The sequence below is a fragment of the Podarcis raffonei genome, chromosome 6 (genome assembly GCF_027172205.1).
Source record: "Podarcis raffonei isolate rPodRaf1 chromosome 6, rPodRaf1.pri, whole genome shotgun sequence".
Taxonomy (NCBI): Eukaryota; Metazoa; Chordata; class Lepidosauria; order Squamata; family Lacertidae; genus Podarcis; species Podarcis raffonei.
The window spans coordinates 6,391,466-6,406,729 of NC_070607.1; the positions used below are offsets into that span (position 1 = coordinate 6,391,466).

The 15,264-nt window shown below is 44.1% G+C and overlaps 1 protein-coding gene across 8 annotated transcripts in view; it reads left to right on the plus strand.

Annotated features, from left to right (window-relative positions):
- CEP350 (centrosomal protein 350) overlaps window positions 1-15,264 on the plus strand; it is a 65,854-nt gene that overhangs the window by 26,145 nt on the left and 24,445 nt on the right. For 6 of the 8 annotated variants that reach the window (XM_053391305.1, XM_053391307.1, XM_053391311.1 and 3 more), the window contains 12 exons: window positions 3,345-3,496; window positions 3,865-4,051; window positions 5,480-5,688; window positions 5,801-5,964; window positions 6,834-6,944; window positions 8,263-8,403; window positions 8,615-8,748; window positions 9,975-10,088; window positions 10,625-10,788; window positions 12,183-12,376; window positions 13,238-13,422; window positions 14,772-14,859. In XM_053391305.1, coding sequence (XP_053247280.1) covers window positions 3,345-3,496; window positions 3,865-4,051; window positions 5,480-5,688; window positions 5,801-5,964; window positions 6,834-6,944; window positions 8,263-8,403; window positions 8,615-8,748; window positions 9,975-10,088; window positions 10,625-10,788; window positions 12,183-12,376; window positions 13,238-13,422; window positions 14,772-14,859 — 1,843 coding nt within the window. The remainder of the gene's footprint in view (window positions 1-3,344; window positions 3,497-3,864; window positions 4,052-5,479; window positions 5,689-5,800; window positions 5,965-6,833; window positions 6,945-8,262; window positions 8,404-8,614; window positions 8,749-9,974; window positions 10,089-10,624; window positions 10,789-12,182; window positions 12,377-13,237; window positions 13,423-14,771; window positions 14,860-15,264) is intronic. The other 2 variants (XM_053391308.1, XM_053391310.1) reach the window with 2 other exon arrangements.

A 15,264-nucleotide genomic window follows, 5' to 3' on the forward strand; every position in this document is an offset into this window, starting at 1 on the left:
AGAAAACTTCGTCTTGCGAAGCGGAAAAAAATATCGGAAAGCCCTTTCGTCTTGTGCGTTTTTCGTTTAGCGGGGCATTCGTCTAGCGGGGTACCACTATACTTCGTCTATTTAAAACAGCTTTTGAGTCACAACCTGGTACTTTTTTATGGCACAAATGACACTCAGCTCAACTGTTTTAGAAAATCCTGAATTATCAACCTGAAAATTATTTACCGTATTTTTCGCTCTATAACACGCACCTGGCCATAACACGCACGTAGTTTTTAGAGGAGGAAAACAAGAAAAAAATATTCTAAACAAAACAGTGGATGTATGATTTTTGTGGTTCATGCTGTGGCCACAGACATGTGATCTGACGGTGAGTTTGGGGTAGCCCAATGCAAAAATCCTGAGGATCCATGTGGATCCATGCTTTGTAACCACGTTTTTGTGCCATTGTGGCCCCATGAAACAGTGGGTGCGTGTGTTTTTTGGTGCAGGCTGTAGCCATGGATATGCTATGTGATCTGATGGTGAATTTGGTGTGACCTAGTGCAAAAATCCTGAGGATCCATGTGGATCCGTGCTTTGTAACCACGTTTTAAGTGGGGAGGGAAGGAAAAGAACTCAAGGGACAAGGAGCACACGTGGGGGGTGTGGAGAAGGATGCTGCTAATAATGCAGGAGAGGCTCCTCTCCGGCTTTGCTGCTTTAGAACAAGCAGGCTCTGCGTCTCTCCCTCCTCCCCGGCAAGGAAACCATGATAGTAACCACTCTGAGACAAATCAAGAAAAATTGCGACCAACACTCTCCCCCAACAAGCGCAGTGAGGTCAAAGCACACACACACGCAGAGAGAGAACTGGCCCTAAAGTCGCAGGGCGCTGGAAGTCGCAGGGGCGCTGGGGGAGTGAACGGGAAGCAAGAGAAGGAGAAGGAGCCCTCACACACAGAGAGACACACAGAGTGTCGATTCTAAAGTCGCAGGGGCGCAGGGAGAGTGAACGGAAGCAAGAGAAGGAGAAGGAGCCCTCACACAGACACAGACACACAGAGTGTCAATTCTAAAGTTGCAGGGGCGCAGGGAGAGCGCAGGGGCGCAGGGAGAGTGAACGGGAAGCAAGAGAAGGAGAAGGAGCCCTCACACACAGAGAGACACACAGAGTGTCAATTCTAAAGTCGCAGGGGTGCAGGGAGAGTGAACGGAAGCAAGAGAAGGAGAAGGAGCCCTCTCTCACACACACAGACACACAGAGTGTCAATTCTAAAGTCGGAGGGAGAGCGCAGGGGCGCAGGGAGAGTGAACGGGAAGCAGCAGGAGGAGAACGATAGCTCAAGCACACACACACACACACACAGCCCCTACAGTGGCTAATCCAAAATCGGACAGCAAAAAACTGCAGGCAGGGACAGAGAGCATGGGGTTGTTTTAAAGCAGCCAACCCCGCTCTGCTTCTCTCCCTCCTCCCCGGCTCCACTAGCTGACAGGAGCCGCTTACACCCACTTTGCTGTTTCAAAGCGAGCCACGGACTGCTCACAACTGCAGCAGATTCCCCCGCCATCTGTAGGCATTCGCTCCATAACACGCACAAACATTTCTCCTTACTTTCTAGGAGGAAAATTCTGCGTGTTATGGAGCGAAATTTACAGTGAGTACTACAGAATTCCCTTTGCTGGTGTTTCGAATCGGGATTGACCACTATTTAATCTATTTAAGAGACCTAGAGAAAGTAACTATTTAACTTAATTTATTAATTCAGTTGATTTTTCAGTATAGATATTTCAATATCCTTAAGAGTGTTGGAGAATAGGAACTCAGTTCTGAACACAAAAAATATGGCATTGTTAAAAGGAAAGGTGTCTGTAATAGTTTACATGCAGGTCCCACTATCCATCCACTGGATACCCACCAATTCACTTATCCAAACATAAAGAATTATACACTCCGCAGAGTCAGATATCTGAACAGCTGGAGCTTGCTCACTTTGTGCTTTGCTTGTCAGCGGCATTCATTCTGGGGCTGAAACCATGGAGAGAGGAAGAGGGAGATAGAGCAGACCAATCAAGAGAGCAGGACAAATCAGTTTTTCTGTCTCTCTTTTGCTGGCTGGCTACAGCCATTTTAGGCAGAAACAATGTTGGGAGGAGAAATGCATTGTGGGCAGATGGCTGGTGGTGCATGTACCGTATTTTTCGCACTATAGGACGCACCGGTCCATAGGACGCACCTAGATTTGGGGGGGGGGGAAATAAAGGGGGAAAAATTATTTCCCCCCCCACCAGGCGCGGGGCTGGGGCCGGGGAAGCCCAGCTTCCCCCTCCCCCAGAACGGGACCCAGAGCCATGCCGAAGCTGCGCGCAGCTTTGGCATCGCTCTGGGAGCTTGCGGGGCTGGGGGAGGAGGAAGCCCTCCGCCAGCCTCCAAACCATGTCGGGAGACAGCGGGAAGGGCGCGCTGCGCCTCTCCCGCTGTCCCCCGAGTCTGCGGGGCTGGCGACGGGGAGGAGCAGGCTTCTCCCCCCCGCCAGCCTTCTAGCCAAGTCGGGGGACAGCGGGATGGTGTGCTGCGCCTCTCCCGCTGTCTCCCGAGTTTGCGGGGCTGGCGACAGGGAGGAGCAGGCTTCTCCCCCCGCCAGCCTTCTAACCAAGTCGGGGGACAGCGGGATGGCGGCGTTCCGCCTCCCCGCTGTCCCCCGAGCTTGTGGGGCTGGCGGTGGGGCTCTCCAGGCTTCAGCGAAAGCCTGCATTTGCACCATAGGACGCACACACATTTCCCCTTCATTTTTGGAGGGGAAAAACTGCGTCCTATAGTGCGAAAAATACGGTAATTCCTTATTGCGACAACATCTACTTGAAAAAATAAATATGCTTTTAAGATTCAGCCCAAATATTAATGGGCTAAACCATAATTCAACTATACATTAAAGCTTGCAGGTCTAGCCCATGTGCCTATCTTAAGCTGTATGCAAAGTTGTTTAAAATTCAGCTGCTTTTAAAGGTAAATAGAAGTCCTGCTCTTGTGCCTTGTAAGGCTTTATTAAATACCGTATTTTTTGCTCTATAAGACTCACTTTTTCTCTCCTAAAAAGTGAGGGGAAATGTGTGTGTGTCTTATGGAGCGAATGCAGGCTGCACAGCTATCCCAGAAGCCAGAACAGCAAGAGGGATTACTGCTTTCATTGTGCAGCGATCCCTCTTGTTGTTCTGGCTTCTGAGATTCAGAATATTTTTTTTCTTGTTTTCCTCCTCCAAAAACTAGGTGCGTCTTATGGTCTGGTGAGTCTTATAGAGCGAAAACGCAAGTAGCATAAATGTAACTGAGAAAGTCCAGCAATATTTGACTTGCGTGTCTGTATTGACAGTGGCAGCAGCCCCAGCCTCAAAGAAGAGTTTGCCACCAGAAAGTCATTGTATGAGCAGCCAGCTGTAGAATTTACCCACCATTCCTCAGGAACACTTTCTGCAGGTTCTTCCAGCTCGTCTGCATCGTCTAAAAAAAGAGTGAAAAAGGAAAGTAAGTGCCATTTACTACGCTCCCAAAGCTGGGTTGAAACCTTTGGCAAAGTTTTAAAATTTGAAAACATCAAGTGGGGGAAACAGATAGGTAGCCGTGTTGGTCTGCCATAGTCAAAACAAAAAATTTTTTTCCTTCCAGTAGCACCTTAAAGACCAACTAAGTTAGTTCTTGGTATGAGAAGGATCTGGCAACTTCTGTTTCAGTGTATCTGAAGAAGTGTGCATGCACACGAAAGCTCATACCAAGAACTAACTTAGTTGGTCTTTAAGGTGCTACTGGAAAGAAAAAAAATTTTTGTTTTAAGTGGGGGAAAGTGTATATATATTTTATATTTAAATCGCTTTTTGCCAAAATATGTGTTACAGAGTCAGAATCTTTCAGCACAGTTTCAAGTGCCTCTCTGAGAGAGGAAAACAAAATGTTGCCAGGGTCCGAGTATGGATTGCAACAGGTGAAGAATGCATCACCTAATAATGGAATATCTCATAGAGAAGAGAAGAGCCCAGATTCTGACAGCACTTTAGAAGAACTTTCTGATCACTCCTTGATGAGGTAAAGTGAACCACTTCATTTAGTTGCCTATTACCAAACCATAGCCACATTCAGATAATCATATATTGTCTTAATATTGAGTGATGTCAGTGTGTCTTTTCCCCATGCATTCAGACTTTTTGCTTGTGCAATGAAGCAAAGAGCCCTATTTAACAGCTTTGGAACAATCCAGGTTTTTAAGCCACAGTTTGAAATTGATCTAATAACCAAACCTGTTCCGAAGCTGGTAACCAGAATGTCCTGGTTTAGATGAAATAGGAAATTATGATCGATTAGAGATTGCCTCATTTGATCATATCACAAAGGGAAGAGTGAAGGTGGATGCTTGTGAGGGCAAAACAGTAATTTTATATCTCTGTTTTAAAACCGAGGTATGATAATCTGAACTATACCAATGTTTTTGAAGTACAGTGGTACCCCGCAAGACGAATGCCTCGGAAGACGAAAAACTCGCTAGACGAAAGTGTTTTTTGTTTTTTTAGCCGCTTCGCAAGACGCATTTCCCTATGGGCTTGCTTCGCGCGACGAAACGGAAACGTCTTGCAAGTTTGTTTCCGTTTTCTTAAAACCGCTACAAAACTGTAACTTCAAGGAGCAACTCTTAGCACACGGTGCGGTAGCCTTTTTTGAGGTTTTTGAAGCACTTTGTTGCCTTTTGCAGCTTTTCAAAAACTGTGTCGGAAGCCGCGCTTCGCAAGACGAAAAAACCGCAAGACGATAAAACTCGCGGAACGAATTACAGTGGTACCCCGCTAGACGAATGCCCCGCTAAACGAAAAACGCGCAAGACGAAAGGGCTTTCCGATTTTTTTTCCGCTTCGCAAGACGAATTTTTCTATGGGGTTGTCTCGCAAAACGAAAATTTTTTCGGGGTCTTGTGGTTTTTTTGCCTTTTCTGAAAGCCGCTAAGCCGCTTATCTGCAGATTGCCGCTTAGCCGCTAAGCTGCTAATAGCTGCTAAGCCACTTATCTGTCAATTACCGCTTATCCGCTAAGCTTTTAATAGCGGTGCTCCGCAAGACGAAAAACCCTGCAAGACGAAGACACCCGCAGAACGGATTAATTTCGTCTTGCGGGGCACCACTGTAATTTCGTCTTGTGGGGCACCACTGTAACATATAAGCTCTTCAAATAGTTGGAAGACTTTATTTTGTGTGTGTAAATCTCAACTATGGCCAGAGCTTTTTTTTCTGGGGTACTCTACGTTGGCAGTGCTGGCACCTTTTTTTCCGAGAAGAAAGGTTAAAAGTGTGGCACATACTGATGAGTATCGGGACAGTTTTTTCTAGAAGAAAAGCACTGGCTATTACTCTTTTCTTTGTGTACTGATGGAAATATATGATACCTTTCAAACTGGTTTTGCTGTGTGACTGCTCTTTCTTGACAGAATAAAGACTTGCTTCAATTTTTATTTAACTTTTCTGTTAGTCTCCCAGATAAGATAAAGTCTCCAAGGACACCAGGCTCTCCTCGTTCTCCAAGCTTACAGAAACCATTGGATCCCGCAGTAAATACAGCAGAAAAAAATAGCCCCCTTTCAAACTCTCCAGGGACTATAACTTCTGGACCCAAGGCAAGCCATGCCTTCTCTGATATGGACCTTGGAACCAACAGGGCTGGAGCAGGTAACATGAATGGTGAGCTGGCAAAAAATAGATGGCTCGTGATGCTGCTTACTCTTCCTATGTTTCTAAAAAGTGTGATTTACACGAAGACGTAGGTGTTTAGTATTTCATATTTACCTTACAGGTACCATGCGCTTCTCACCTGCTGGTCTCCAACATCGTATGTCAGCAGAACTTAATTATTTAAGTGCAATTGAGGAGTCTGTTCGCCAGATCTCTGATGTTGAACGAGTCCGAGGTATATCACTTGCCCAGCAGGAAAGTGTTTCACTGGCTCAGATTCTAAAGGTAATCATAGGTGTTCTTATCTCTGCCGTATTTGCTGTATGAACTCCTCTGAAGTATCTCAGTCAAAGATAGGAGTAGTTGCGATCAGATGAATATTGTTATATTTCCATTAGAGCTACAAAACTAGTAGGTTCTTGTTCGAAAAAGGAGGAACAAAATCTGTGGTTCCTGAAAATGATAACCACATTTGTCACAAGTACCTATGTGCAGTTTCAATACTTCATACCACAAGTTTTATTTATTGCAGTATTATTGTATAGGGTGGAAGTTGTGAACTTTGTAAAATAGGCAATGAAAGTCATGAGATACACTAAAAGATGCAGAAGTATAAGTGCTAATCATTAATGAAATACTTAGGATTCAGTGACAGGAGCATTAATATCCTTATGGAAATATATTTTAAGTGTAAGGTACCTTGAATTACAGGGGACGTGGGTGGCACTGTAGGTAAAACCTCAGTGCCTAGGACTTGCTGATCGTATGGTCGGCGGTTCAAATCCCCGCGGCGGGGTGAGCTCCCGGCGTTCGGTCCCAGCTCCTGCCCACCTAGCAGTTCGAAAGCACATCAAAGTGCAAGTAGATAAATAGGTACCGCTTTATAGCGGGAAGGTAAACGGTGTTTCCGTGTGCGGCACTGGTGCTGGCTCACCAGTGCAGCTTCGTCACGCTGGCCACGTGACCCGGAAGTGTCTGCGGACGGCGCCGGCTCCCAGCCTCTAGAGTGAGATGAGCGCACAACCCTAGAGTCGGTCACGACTGGCCCGTACGGGCAGGGGTACCTTTACCTTTACCTTACCTTGAATTACATTGTATGCAAAAAGGCAGGATATAAGTTAATAAACTAAAACTAAACTAAACTTAATCCGTAGGCACAGCAGCAACGACATGAGCACGACTTGGCTCTTCTGAAGCTCAAGGCAGAGCAAGAAGCTCTGGAAAGTCAGAGGCAACTAGAAGAGGCGATGAAGAAAGCAGCTCAGGTAATGAGGTCTTTCAAACAGTATGTAAAACTGAAAAGTAGAATTCTTTTCCTGTGGAGAAATTGGTGCGAATGGATGCTAATCCAAATCTCACAAATAGTAGGCAACAAGAAATCGGGTCATCTCAATGAACTTCAGAAAAAGAGCTTGTTCTAGAGGTGCAAGATTTTAGAAGTTGCAACATTAGTGGGTCAGGGGGCACTATGGGCTTCAGTCACAAAATAGCTACCATGTGGGCCATGACATATCACAAAATGGCTGCCATGTGTTAATTTGGAGATCCATTCAAGGCCAGCGCACACCATGCCAAATACTGACACTTCCTAAGCCAGGGAAATGACAAGAAGTGAGGTCTTTGGATCTAGCCGATCACACAAACAGAATGTCTCATTAAAAAAATAATACTGTACTGAATAAAACGTATTGTATTCAGAACTCAAAAGCATCAGTTCACATTGATCAGTTCATGCCCAGCACCTCCACTTCTGCCTGACACTCTCCCTACGCTCGACAAAATTTAAAGTGTATTGTTGTAGAGTGTGTCTCAATGAGGACCGTGCCCTAATAGCAAAGGTGCTGGGCATGTCATAATAATTTATAATTTATACCCCACCCATCTGGCTGGGTTTCCCCAGCCACTCTGGATGGCTCACAATAGAATATTAAAAACTTGATAAGACATCAAACATTAAAAACTTCCCTGAACAGGGTTGCCTTCAGATGTCTTCTAAAAGTCAGGCTGAACGATGGGGGTGGAGACGCCCCGTCAGGTATACTGGTATATCAGGTTTGTCTGGCCAAGGCAAGTCTGCATTTTGTATGAAAGCAAATAGTCCAGGTTCCAGGTGCTGTATTATGGTGTGTCAATCACATTTTCATCATTTTTATATCTCCATTTCAGTGGAGCTGATTTTAGTATGATTCTGGTGGATACAACCCCACATAACATCTGCTCTAATGAGCTCACATTTGCCACAACGTACGTCTTGTTGGAAGAAGAGAATGAAAAAGCCAAAATAGTTTACCTATGCCACTTTTGTGTGCACAAGTTTAAATAAAATTATTGTATCTTTCTTTTATGTCCTAATCATTTACCATGAGTTTCAAGCATTTATTATTGCCTGAACAGATTTTTTCTGCCTCTGAATTTTCTGCTTTGACAGTCACAGAAATGTTAGAGCCAGGTATCTCATCCAGTTTTTGCTTCTGTGCGTAAAGAAGAATTAAAACCAACAAAAATACGTTTGGCATACTAAAATTCCAGTTTTGCCCCTTTTGGCACCTGAACTAAAGTAGAACTTTTTTTTTAAATACATAGGGCCATGCGGAATCTATCCAGCAGCTGGTACAGTCACAACAGGAGAAAGCAGATGCTTTACAGGAGACCACTTGCAAAATTGCAGCTCAGCAGGCGGGGACTGCTCTGCTCACCACAGAAGCTGCTAGCCAGATACGTGAGGTTAGATTCTGCTCTGAAATCCTTGGCAGGCTTGGCCTTGCGCAGAATGGTTGCTAAAGCTAGCTTTAGGAAAGGAAAGCGCGCTGCCTATTTGAAGGATGGGGGAGAGAGGATGTGTGTGTGTGTGTGCGTGTGCGTGTGCGCGCGCGCACACTTTATTTCTCAAATATTAACTTACGAAAAGTACATCTGACTCTGCTTCTTTATTCAGATGACAGAGCTTGCAAGAGTCCAGATCTCTGATGCCATTGGTGCTCCTGCAGCCCCAATTACCACACTGTTTGACCAAGAGCGGAAGCAACATTCAGCGTTCATAAAGAAGCTAAAATCTCATAATACAAGCAGGTATTTTAGATGACATTTTAGTTCTTAGAATTGATTGTGAGCGGTGTTTCACCAGAGGCATGAAGGCAGACTCCAGAAAACACCCACCACCACTGATATGCGTGGGGGGGGGGATATGATGTCCGCATGGGTACCAGGCAACTCCCCAAGGCTGCTCTTTACTTTCTTTTCCCTGTCTCATCAATAAAGAGCAGTCCCCCCCTCCTTTCAGCCCTTGTGACCTTTTATTGTTTGATTTTCTACACTAGCAGCCAATACTGTAACAAGGCAGGTCATTTGGCTCCAGCATTAGAGTGTAGAAGGGAATTCTTAAGGAAAGTGAATACAGTCAAACCTTGGTTCTTAGAATGGCTTAGTTGCTGAATGTTTCAACTCCCTAACGTTGAAAACCCAGAAGCGAGTGTTCCGGCTTTCGAACGATTTTCGGAGGTCGACTGTCTGTCGTAGCAGACAAGGGGCTTCCGACTGGCTCTTCCATTTGCAAGAGCCAATCAGAAGCTGCACATTGGAAGTCGAACATTTTGGAAGTCGGACATCCTTCTGGAACAGATTACGTTCGACTTCTGAGGTTTTACTGTATGTGCAATTGTACTTGTTGGGTTTACTTGATAGTCCTTTGATTGACTTATTGTAGGCATCAGGGAAGACTTTGTGCATAGGGCTATCACACCAGTTTACACATCCTGTCCATTTCTTCCCATTGAGGAATGGAAGAATGGAAAGTTCCTGCCTTCCATGATCAGAGGCTAAAGCCTCTGCTGTTCGCTGCTCCACACACCTTTTATTTCCCCTCAAACTCCTGGAGTTAGAAGACTGAGACTTCTACTTTCTGCCTGCCAAATCAGAGACCTATTTCACATGCCACTTGGCAGGAGATTCTTCCTTCCCTGTCAAGTGAATCATCCTGAGTGGGAAGAAGTCCATGCCAATTTATATTGGGCGCTCCAGAGTGACAAGTGTCAGGAAGCGTCGCCTGCTCTCCATTTGTTCTGTACACAAGAGAAACCAGGCCTAGTTTGGAAACACACAAAGCTCTTTTTATGCAGAGCTAAACACATTTTCTGTCTCATTTGTCATTACTGATACTTAATTGGATGTTTCTCATTCATTTATTTCACTATAATCATTTTGTCTTGGAAGGCTTTTTTTCAGCTACTTATGACAATCAGCTTGAACTTTCTTTTTTATTTTCAGGATAACTCAAACTTGCTTATTTTCTTTAATAGGAAAGCAGAATCTATACCTTCACAAAGTAAAGAGGAGCTAGATGACTCAAAAATCCTTTATTCCTCATTTGAAAGTTATTCAGAATCGTCGAGATCAAAGGCACATGATCAGAGGTAAGAAGCATAACTTATACAGTTACTGTCAGTTATAATGGTGGTTAGCAGAGGAAGACTTTGAGCAGTACTTGGTGTCTAGTGTTTCTTCTTCTAGTCCAGACCTGCAGATCTTTTGAGCCCGCAAACTCACATGGGATCAATAAAATAGGGTAAAACATAGTATATAGCTAGCTGTTGGATCACAAGTCATGCAGGCCTATCCAAGGACCATTGCATTAGCCGAGTTGCTATATTTTGGAGTGGCGTTTAATGCTAATCTGATATCCCATGACATGAATATGAACTGAATTCTTCTTCATGGTTTCTGTGCAGTCACATAATATGGTTTTTGCACTTATGCAGAGCCTCGTTCAGAAACGATCTAAAACTAAACTAGAGTTGTTGTTTTTTATTGTGCAGCAGCACACTGTTGGTATTATTATTATTATTATTATTATTATTATTATGCATTTATTTATTTATTCTGAGGCCTGTTTTACAAGCCTAATTCAAGATTCACTTCTGTGCTTTTATTATACCTTTTTATAAAACAGCAGCAGCAGCAGTTGCCAGGGAAGTCCATCTGTCTCACCTTCCAAGGGGACCAAGAAACTTTCCCGTCGTGAAAAGTCAGGCAGCTCCATTGAAGAGCAGGCTCCTATGGCTGTGAATGATTCTTTAATGAATAATAGTATTCCATCCATTGCAGATGAGAGAGGTGGGTCCTGGGATGAGTACGTAATCTACTTCAGTGTTTACTCCTAGTTCTGTTCCCATCTACTTGATGCTTGTGTTAGTTCACTTGCTCTATTGATTGTTCTGCTGGTGGAGTCACATAGAAGAAATATAAAATGGTGAAATATTTACCAGGCTGTTGCATGCGGCACTCTTTCCCCATCACAGGCAACCCACAATTACTTTTATATGTCATTTTCTGGTTAGCCAGCCCCTTGAGCTGCTGGGGAATCTGCAGTCTGATAATGACACCATGATAGCCACATTGAATCCTGGCTAGCTGTTGCTTCCAGCCTCCATTGTTCTGGGAGCCACTGACTGAGTGTTCCTCCTTCCTTTGTTCTGGGAATCACTGAGGTTGGTTTTTATTTAAGTCACGAGTCTTTACATCAGTGTGTGTACTTGTTTACAAGTGAGTGTTATGCAAGATGCAATTTCCTGAGCTTGATTTCTATTACACAAATATATCTTAAGTGATGGAACGGCAGATGGGGCTTGGTTATTATTGGCTGACAGCATGTTTTATGGAGCAAAAAGATCTGTTGCAATTTGAAGTTCTTTTGTGGGAGGATAAAGCCAGCTTCCTAGTTCCAAGAAACATGGGCCTCCAGGAAGCATATTTAGCTCCCATGCTGACATTGCTACTTATTGATATTCTTTTAGTCTTTGACCCCATACTTTTTGACATTTGTTGTAAGCGGGGAAAGTGCTGCAGATTGGAGATAATATCTACTCCATCATCCCAACTCTTGAGTGTCCTGAATACCATTGAAAGGGCATGTTGCCAATCAGAAGGTTGGCGGTTCGAATCCCCGCGACGGGGTGAGCTCCCGTTGCTCAGTCCGTGCTCCTGCCAACCTAGCAGTTTGAAAGCACTTCAAAGTGCAAGTAGATAAATAGGTACCGCTCTGGCGGGAAGGTAAATGGCGTTTCCGTGCACTGCTCTGGCTTCACCAGAAGCAGCTTAGTCATGCTGGCCACATGACCTGGAAGCTGTCTGTGGACAAATGCCATCTCCCTTGGCCAGTAAAGTGAGATGAGCGCCGCAACCCCAGAGTCGTTTGCGACTGGACTTAACAGTCAGGGGTCCCTTTACCTTTACCTATGTGCAATATATGGACCCTTTCCATCATATGGACAGGTGTTTTGCTAGTTTATTTGTTTATTTATTTATTTATTTATACATACATACATACATACCCTGCCCATAATTCACAGTCATCTACGATACTGATCATTCAGTCAGTATTCATTTACTTGTATTGCTCACTCATTCAGCCATACGTTCCACCTACTACATGAAACTACTTCATACATTTCTCGTTCTGTAAGGCAAACTTTCCCTTAATTAAATATTTTTGGGGGTTTTTTCTTCAGACTCAGCCTCTGTAGCAACAGAATATTCTCTTAAATTTGATGAGTCCATGACAGAAGATGAGATTGAAGAAAAGTCCTTCCGGTCCTTGCTACCTTCTGAAAGCCACCGCCGGATCAATTTGAAGAAACGAGTTCACCAGGATTATTCTGATGAGGAGGCTTTCCCTGGGAAGACTAGTGTGTCACCTGTTAAAGTAAGTTTTCCATACTCTGCAGCCACATGTTCGTTGAGGCTCCTCTAGTTGCTTTCAGAACCTTTCAGTAAATTTTAGTGGGGATGTCCTGTACATAAATGAACACCATAATTGTATAGTATCTGCAGACTTTAAAAAACTGTGGGCATGGTATATCGTGTGAAATTCTGCAGGGTACAGGAACCTCCTTTTGTGAGCAAAAGGGGTCCAGGGAAACAAACTGCATAATACAGTTGTAAGTGCATGTTCATTTTCAAAGCACTTGCATACTTCTTCATGGCCTGAACTTAGTTTTTTAAACCATCAATTCATTCCATACTGGTTTGGAAGGATGCTTGATCAAAGACGTGGCATCCTTTTTAGTAATAATAATAATAATAATAAATTTTATTTATATCCCGCCCTCCCCAGCCGAAGCCGGGCTCAGGGCGGCTAACAACAATAAAACAATACAAAAGTACAACACAAACAACACTCTAAAATCATTCATTATAAAATTAATTAAATTCAAGCCACTGGCCACCATTGGGTCAGAGCTCCGCGAAGATTGCCGAGGGAGGGAGTCAGGCTGTGCCCTGGCCAAAGGCCTGGCGGAACAGCTCTGTCTTGCAGGCCCTGCGGAAAGATGTCAAGTCCCGCAGGGCCCTAGTCTCTTGTGACAGAGTGTTCCACCAGGTCAGAGCCACAGTCGAAAAAGCCCTGGCTCTAGTTGAGGCCAGCCTAACTTCTCTGTGGCCTGGGACCTTCAAGATGTTTTTATTTGAAGACCATAAGTTCTTATCTTAGCAAAAGTACTTACCCTGTTATACAAACATTTACATTTGGCAAATGTATGTTTTAAATTTGTTTTCTTGTAATTAGGAGCTAAGCCTGCCATTCTCAGGAGGGCAAGATAGCTTTTCTAAATTTACCATGGAAATGGTGCGGCAGTACATGAAGGAGGAAGAAGTGCGTTCAGCTCACCAGTCGTCACTGCTTAGGCTACGTGAAAAAGCACTGAAAGAGAAGGCAAGGGCCGAGCTAGCCTGGCTGGAACACCAGAAAAAGTAAGAGTGTTCAGAAAACATAATGGCCCCAAATTTAGTAATTTGTGCTGCATCCTAGGACTTCTTTGGTTTTCTGTCTGTTTTGTTAAACTCTGCCAAACCCCTTTTGCAGATGTTCTGAATGCCATGAAATAATGATTAAACAAAGAAGTGTGTTTGTAGTTACCCAAATAGAAGCCCTGGGGGCAAGGTTGGTGCACAGTTGTGCTGCAGAAGCCAGATGGAGTTTAAATGAAGTGTGATTTTTTAAAAGCACAGCTCTGCCTCACTTGTAAGGAAACAGTGAGTCTTTCTGTATATTTCGTATTAACTTTAATATATTCTATCATGTGGATTCTTGAAAAGGAAAGAATTACTGTCCATCTTTCTTTTGAGGGAGATCTTCCAGACAGTGCAATCCATTCTTCAGCTGATCACCCTACTCTTTTTCACACATGTGAACCGTCAAGCACTTATTGCTTGCTGGTTCTAATATTATTACAGAACCTGATCATCTGTGATGGGATTGGATAGTTCCATTTCTTGGCCTAGCATCTGGAGATTAGAATTGCCCCCAAAAAACAGTTTGGCTATTTCTGCCCCTGAAAGGCCCAGGTTCTTTATCCCATAGGCCCTATGTTTTGGGGAGTATGGTCCTACTTGAAGTAATTAGCTAGTACTAAAAAATGAGTGCTGCTGCTGTCTCATCAAGAACAACCAAAATGGCCAAATATGAGGTACCAGGATTGCATAGGGTTATTGCCCACCTGGTAAGTGAGAGTGTGAGTGCCACGGTTGCTCTTAGATCCATCCTTTCAAGTCTTGGCTAGTGTATGCACAGGAAGAGCATGTCTGTATAGTATCCTAAAGCCATCCGACATGATGTAGAAGCATCTAAATTACTTCAACACATTAGCTTGATTTGAATTAGTCTATTAGAACAAGATTATATTGGCTATGGGGCTCTGATGTTTTGTGCTCCAGTTCCCATCACCCCCAGCCAGCATGAACAATGGTCAGGAACAATGAGTGTTGTAATCCAAAACATTTAGGGTAAAGCTGTCCAAAGTCTAGCAGAATTGGGGGAGGTGTGTAGTTGAAAAATTTCCCAATGGGCAGTGGGATCCTCGTGGGATGGGATCAATGTGGGGTGAAAGATGCTTTGTGCATTTGCCCGCACCCCATAGTCCCCTTTGACTAGACTTGACCGTCCAGGTGTCTTTTACCTTTACCTGTGCATTTGCTAACCAAAATGAAACTGTATTACCGATACATAAATGAAAATGAAAATCCAGAAAAAGAAAATCTGCAAACAGAATTGCAATGCAGAAGTGAGAGAAACTGAACTTTCCTTGCCTTGATTCTCACAGGCGTTTACGAGACAAAGGAGAGGACGACAAAATGCCTCCTATCCGAAAGAAACAGCGTGGTCTACTTCTGAAGTTGCAGCAGGAGAAGGTAAAAATTAATTTTAAATCCACCTGTGCCGAGTTTCTCCTTAATCACTGAATTTTGATCTGGTGTATAGGGCTGGGTGATATCTGGTTTTCAACATAGTGCTATATCACCACCTAAACATTGTGATATACTGATACTGATCACAATGTCTGAAATAAGGTTGGAGCTATGCAGAGGCATAGTGATAACAGCTTTTCAACATCGCTGTATATCACCAGCCAAACATGCCACAATGTTGAAAACACAAGCTGCATTGGCCTCAGCCTGCAAGACATCGGGTAAAATTGCCACAGCGCCCAGTGGGGTGGGACATGGCAGCTTGTTTGTACGGCTCAGCTGGGTTCCCCATCCCCAGCAGAGCCATCCCTGGTGCCCCCCCGCTTGTGTGGGAGCCAGTGCTGGGCT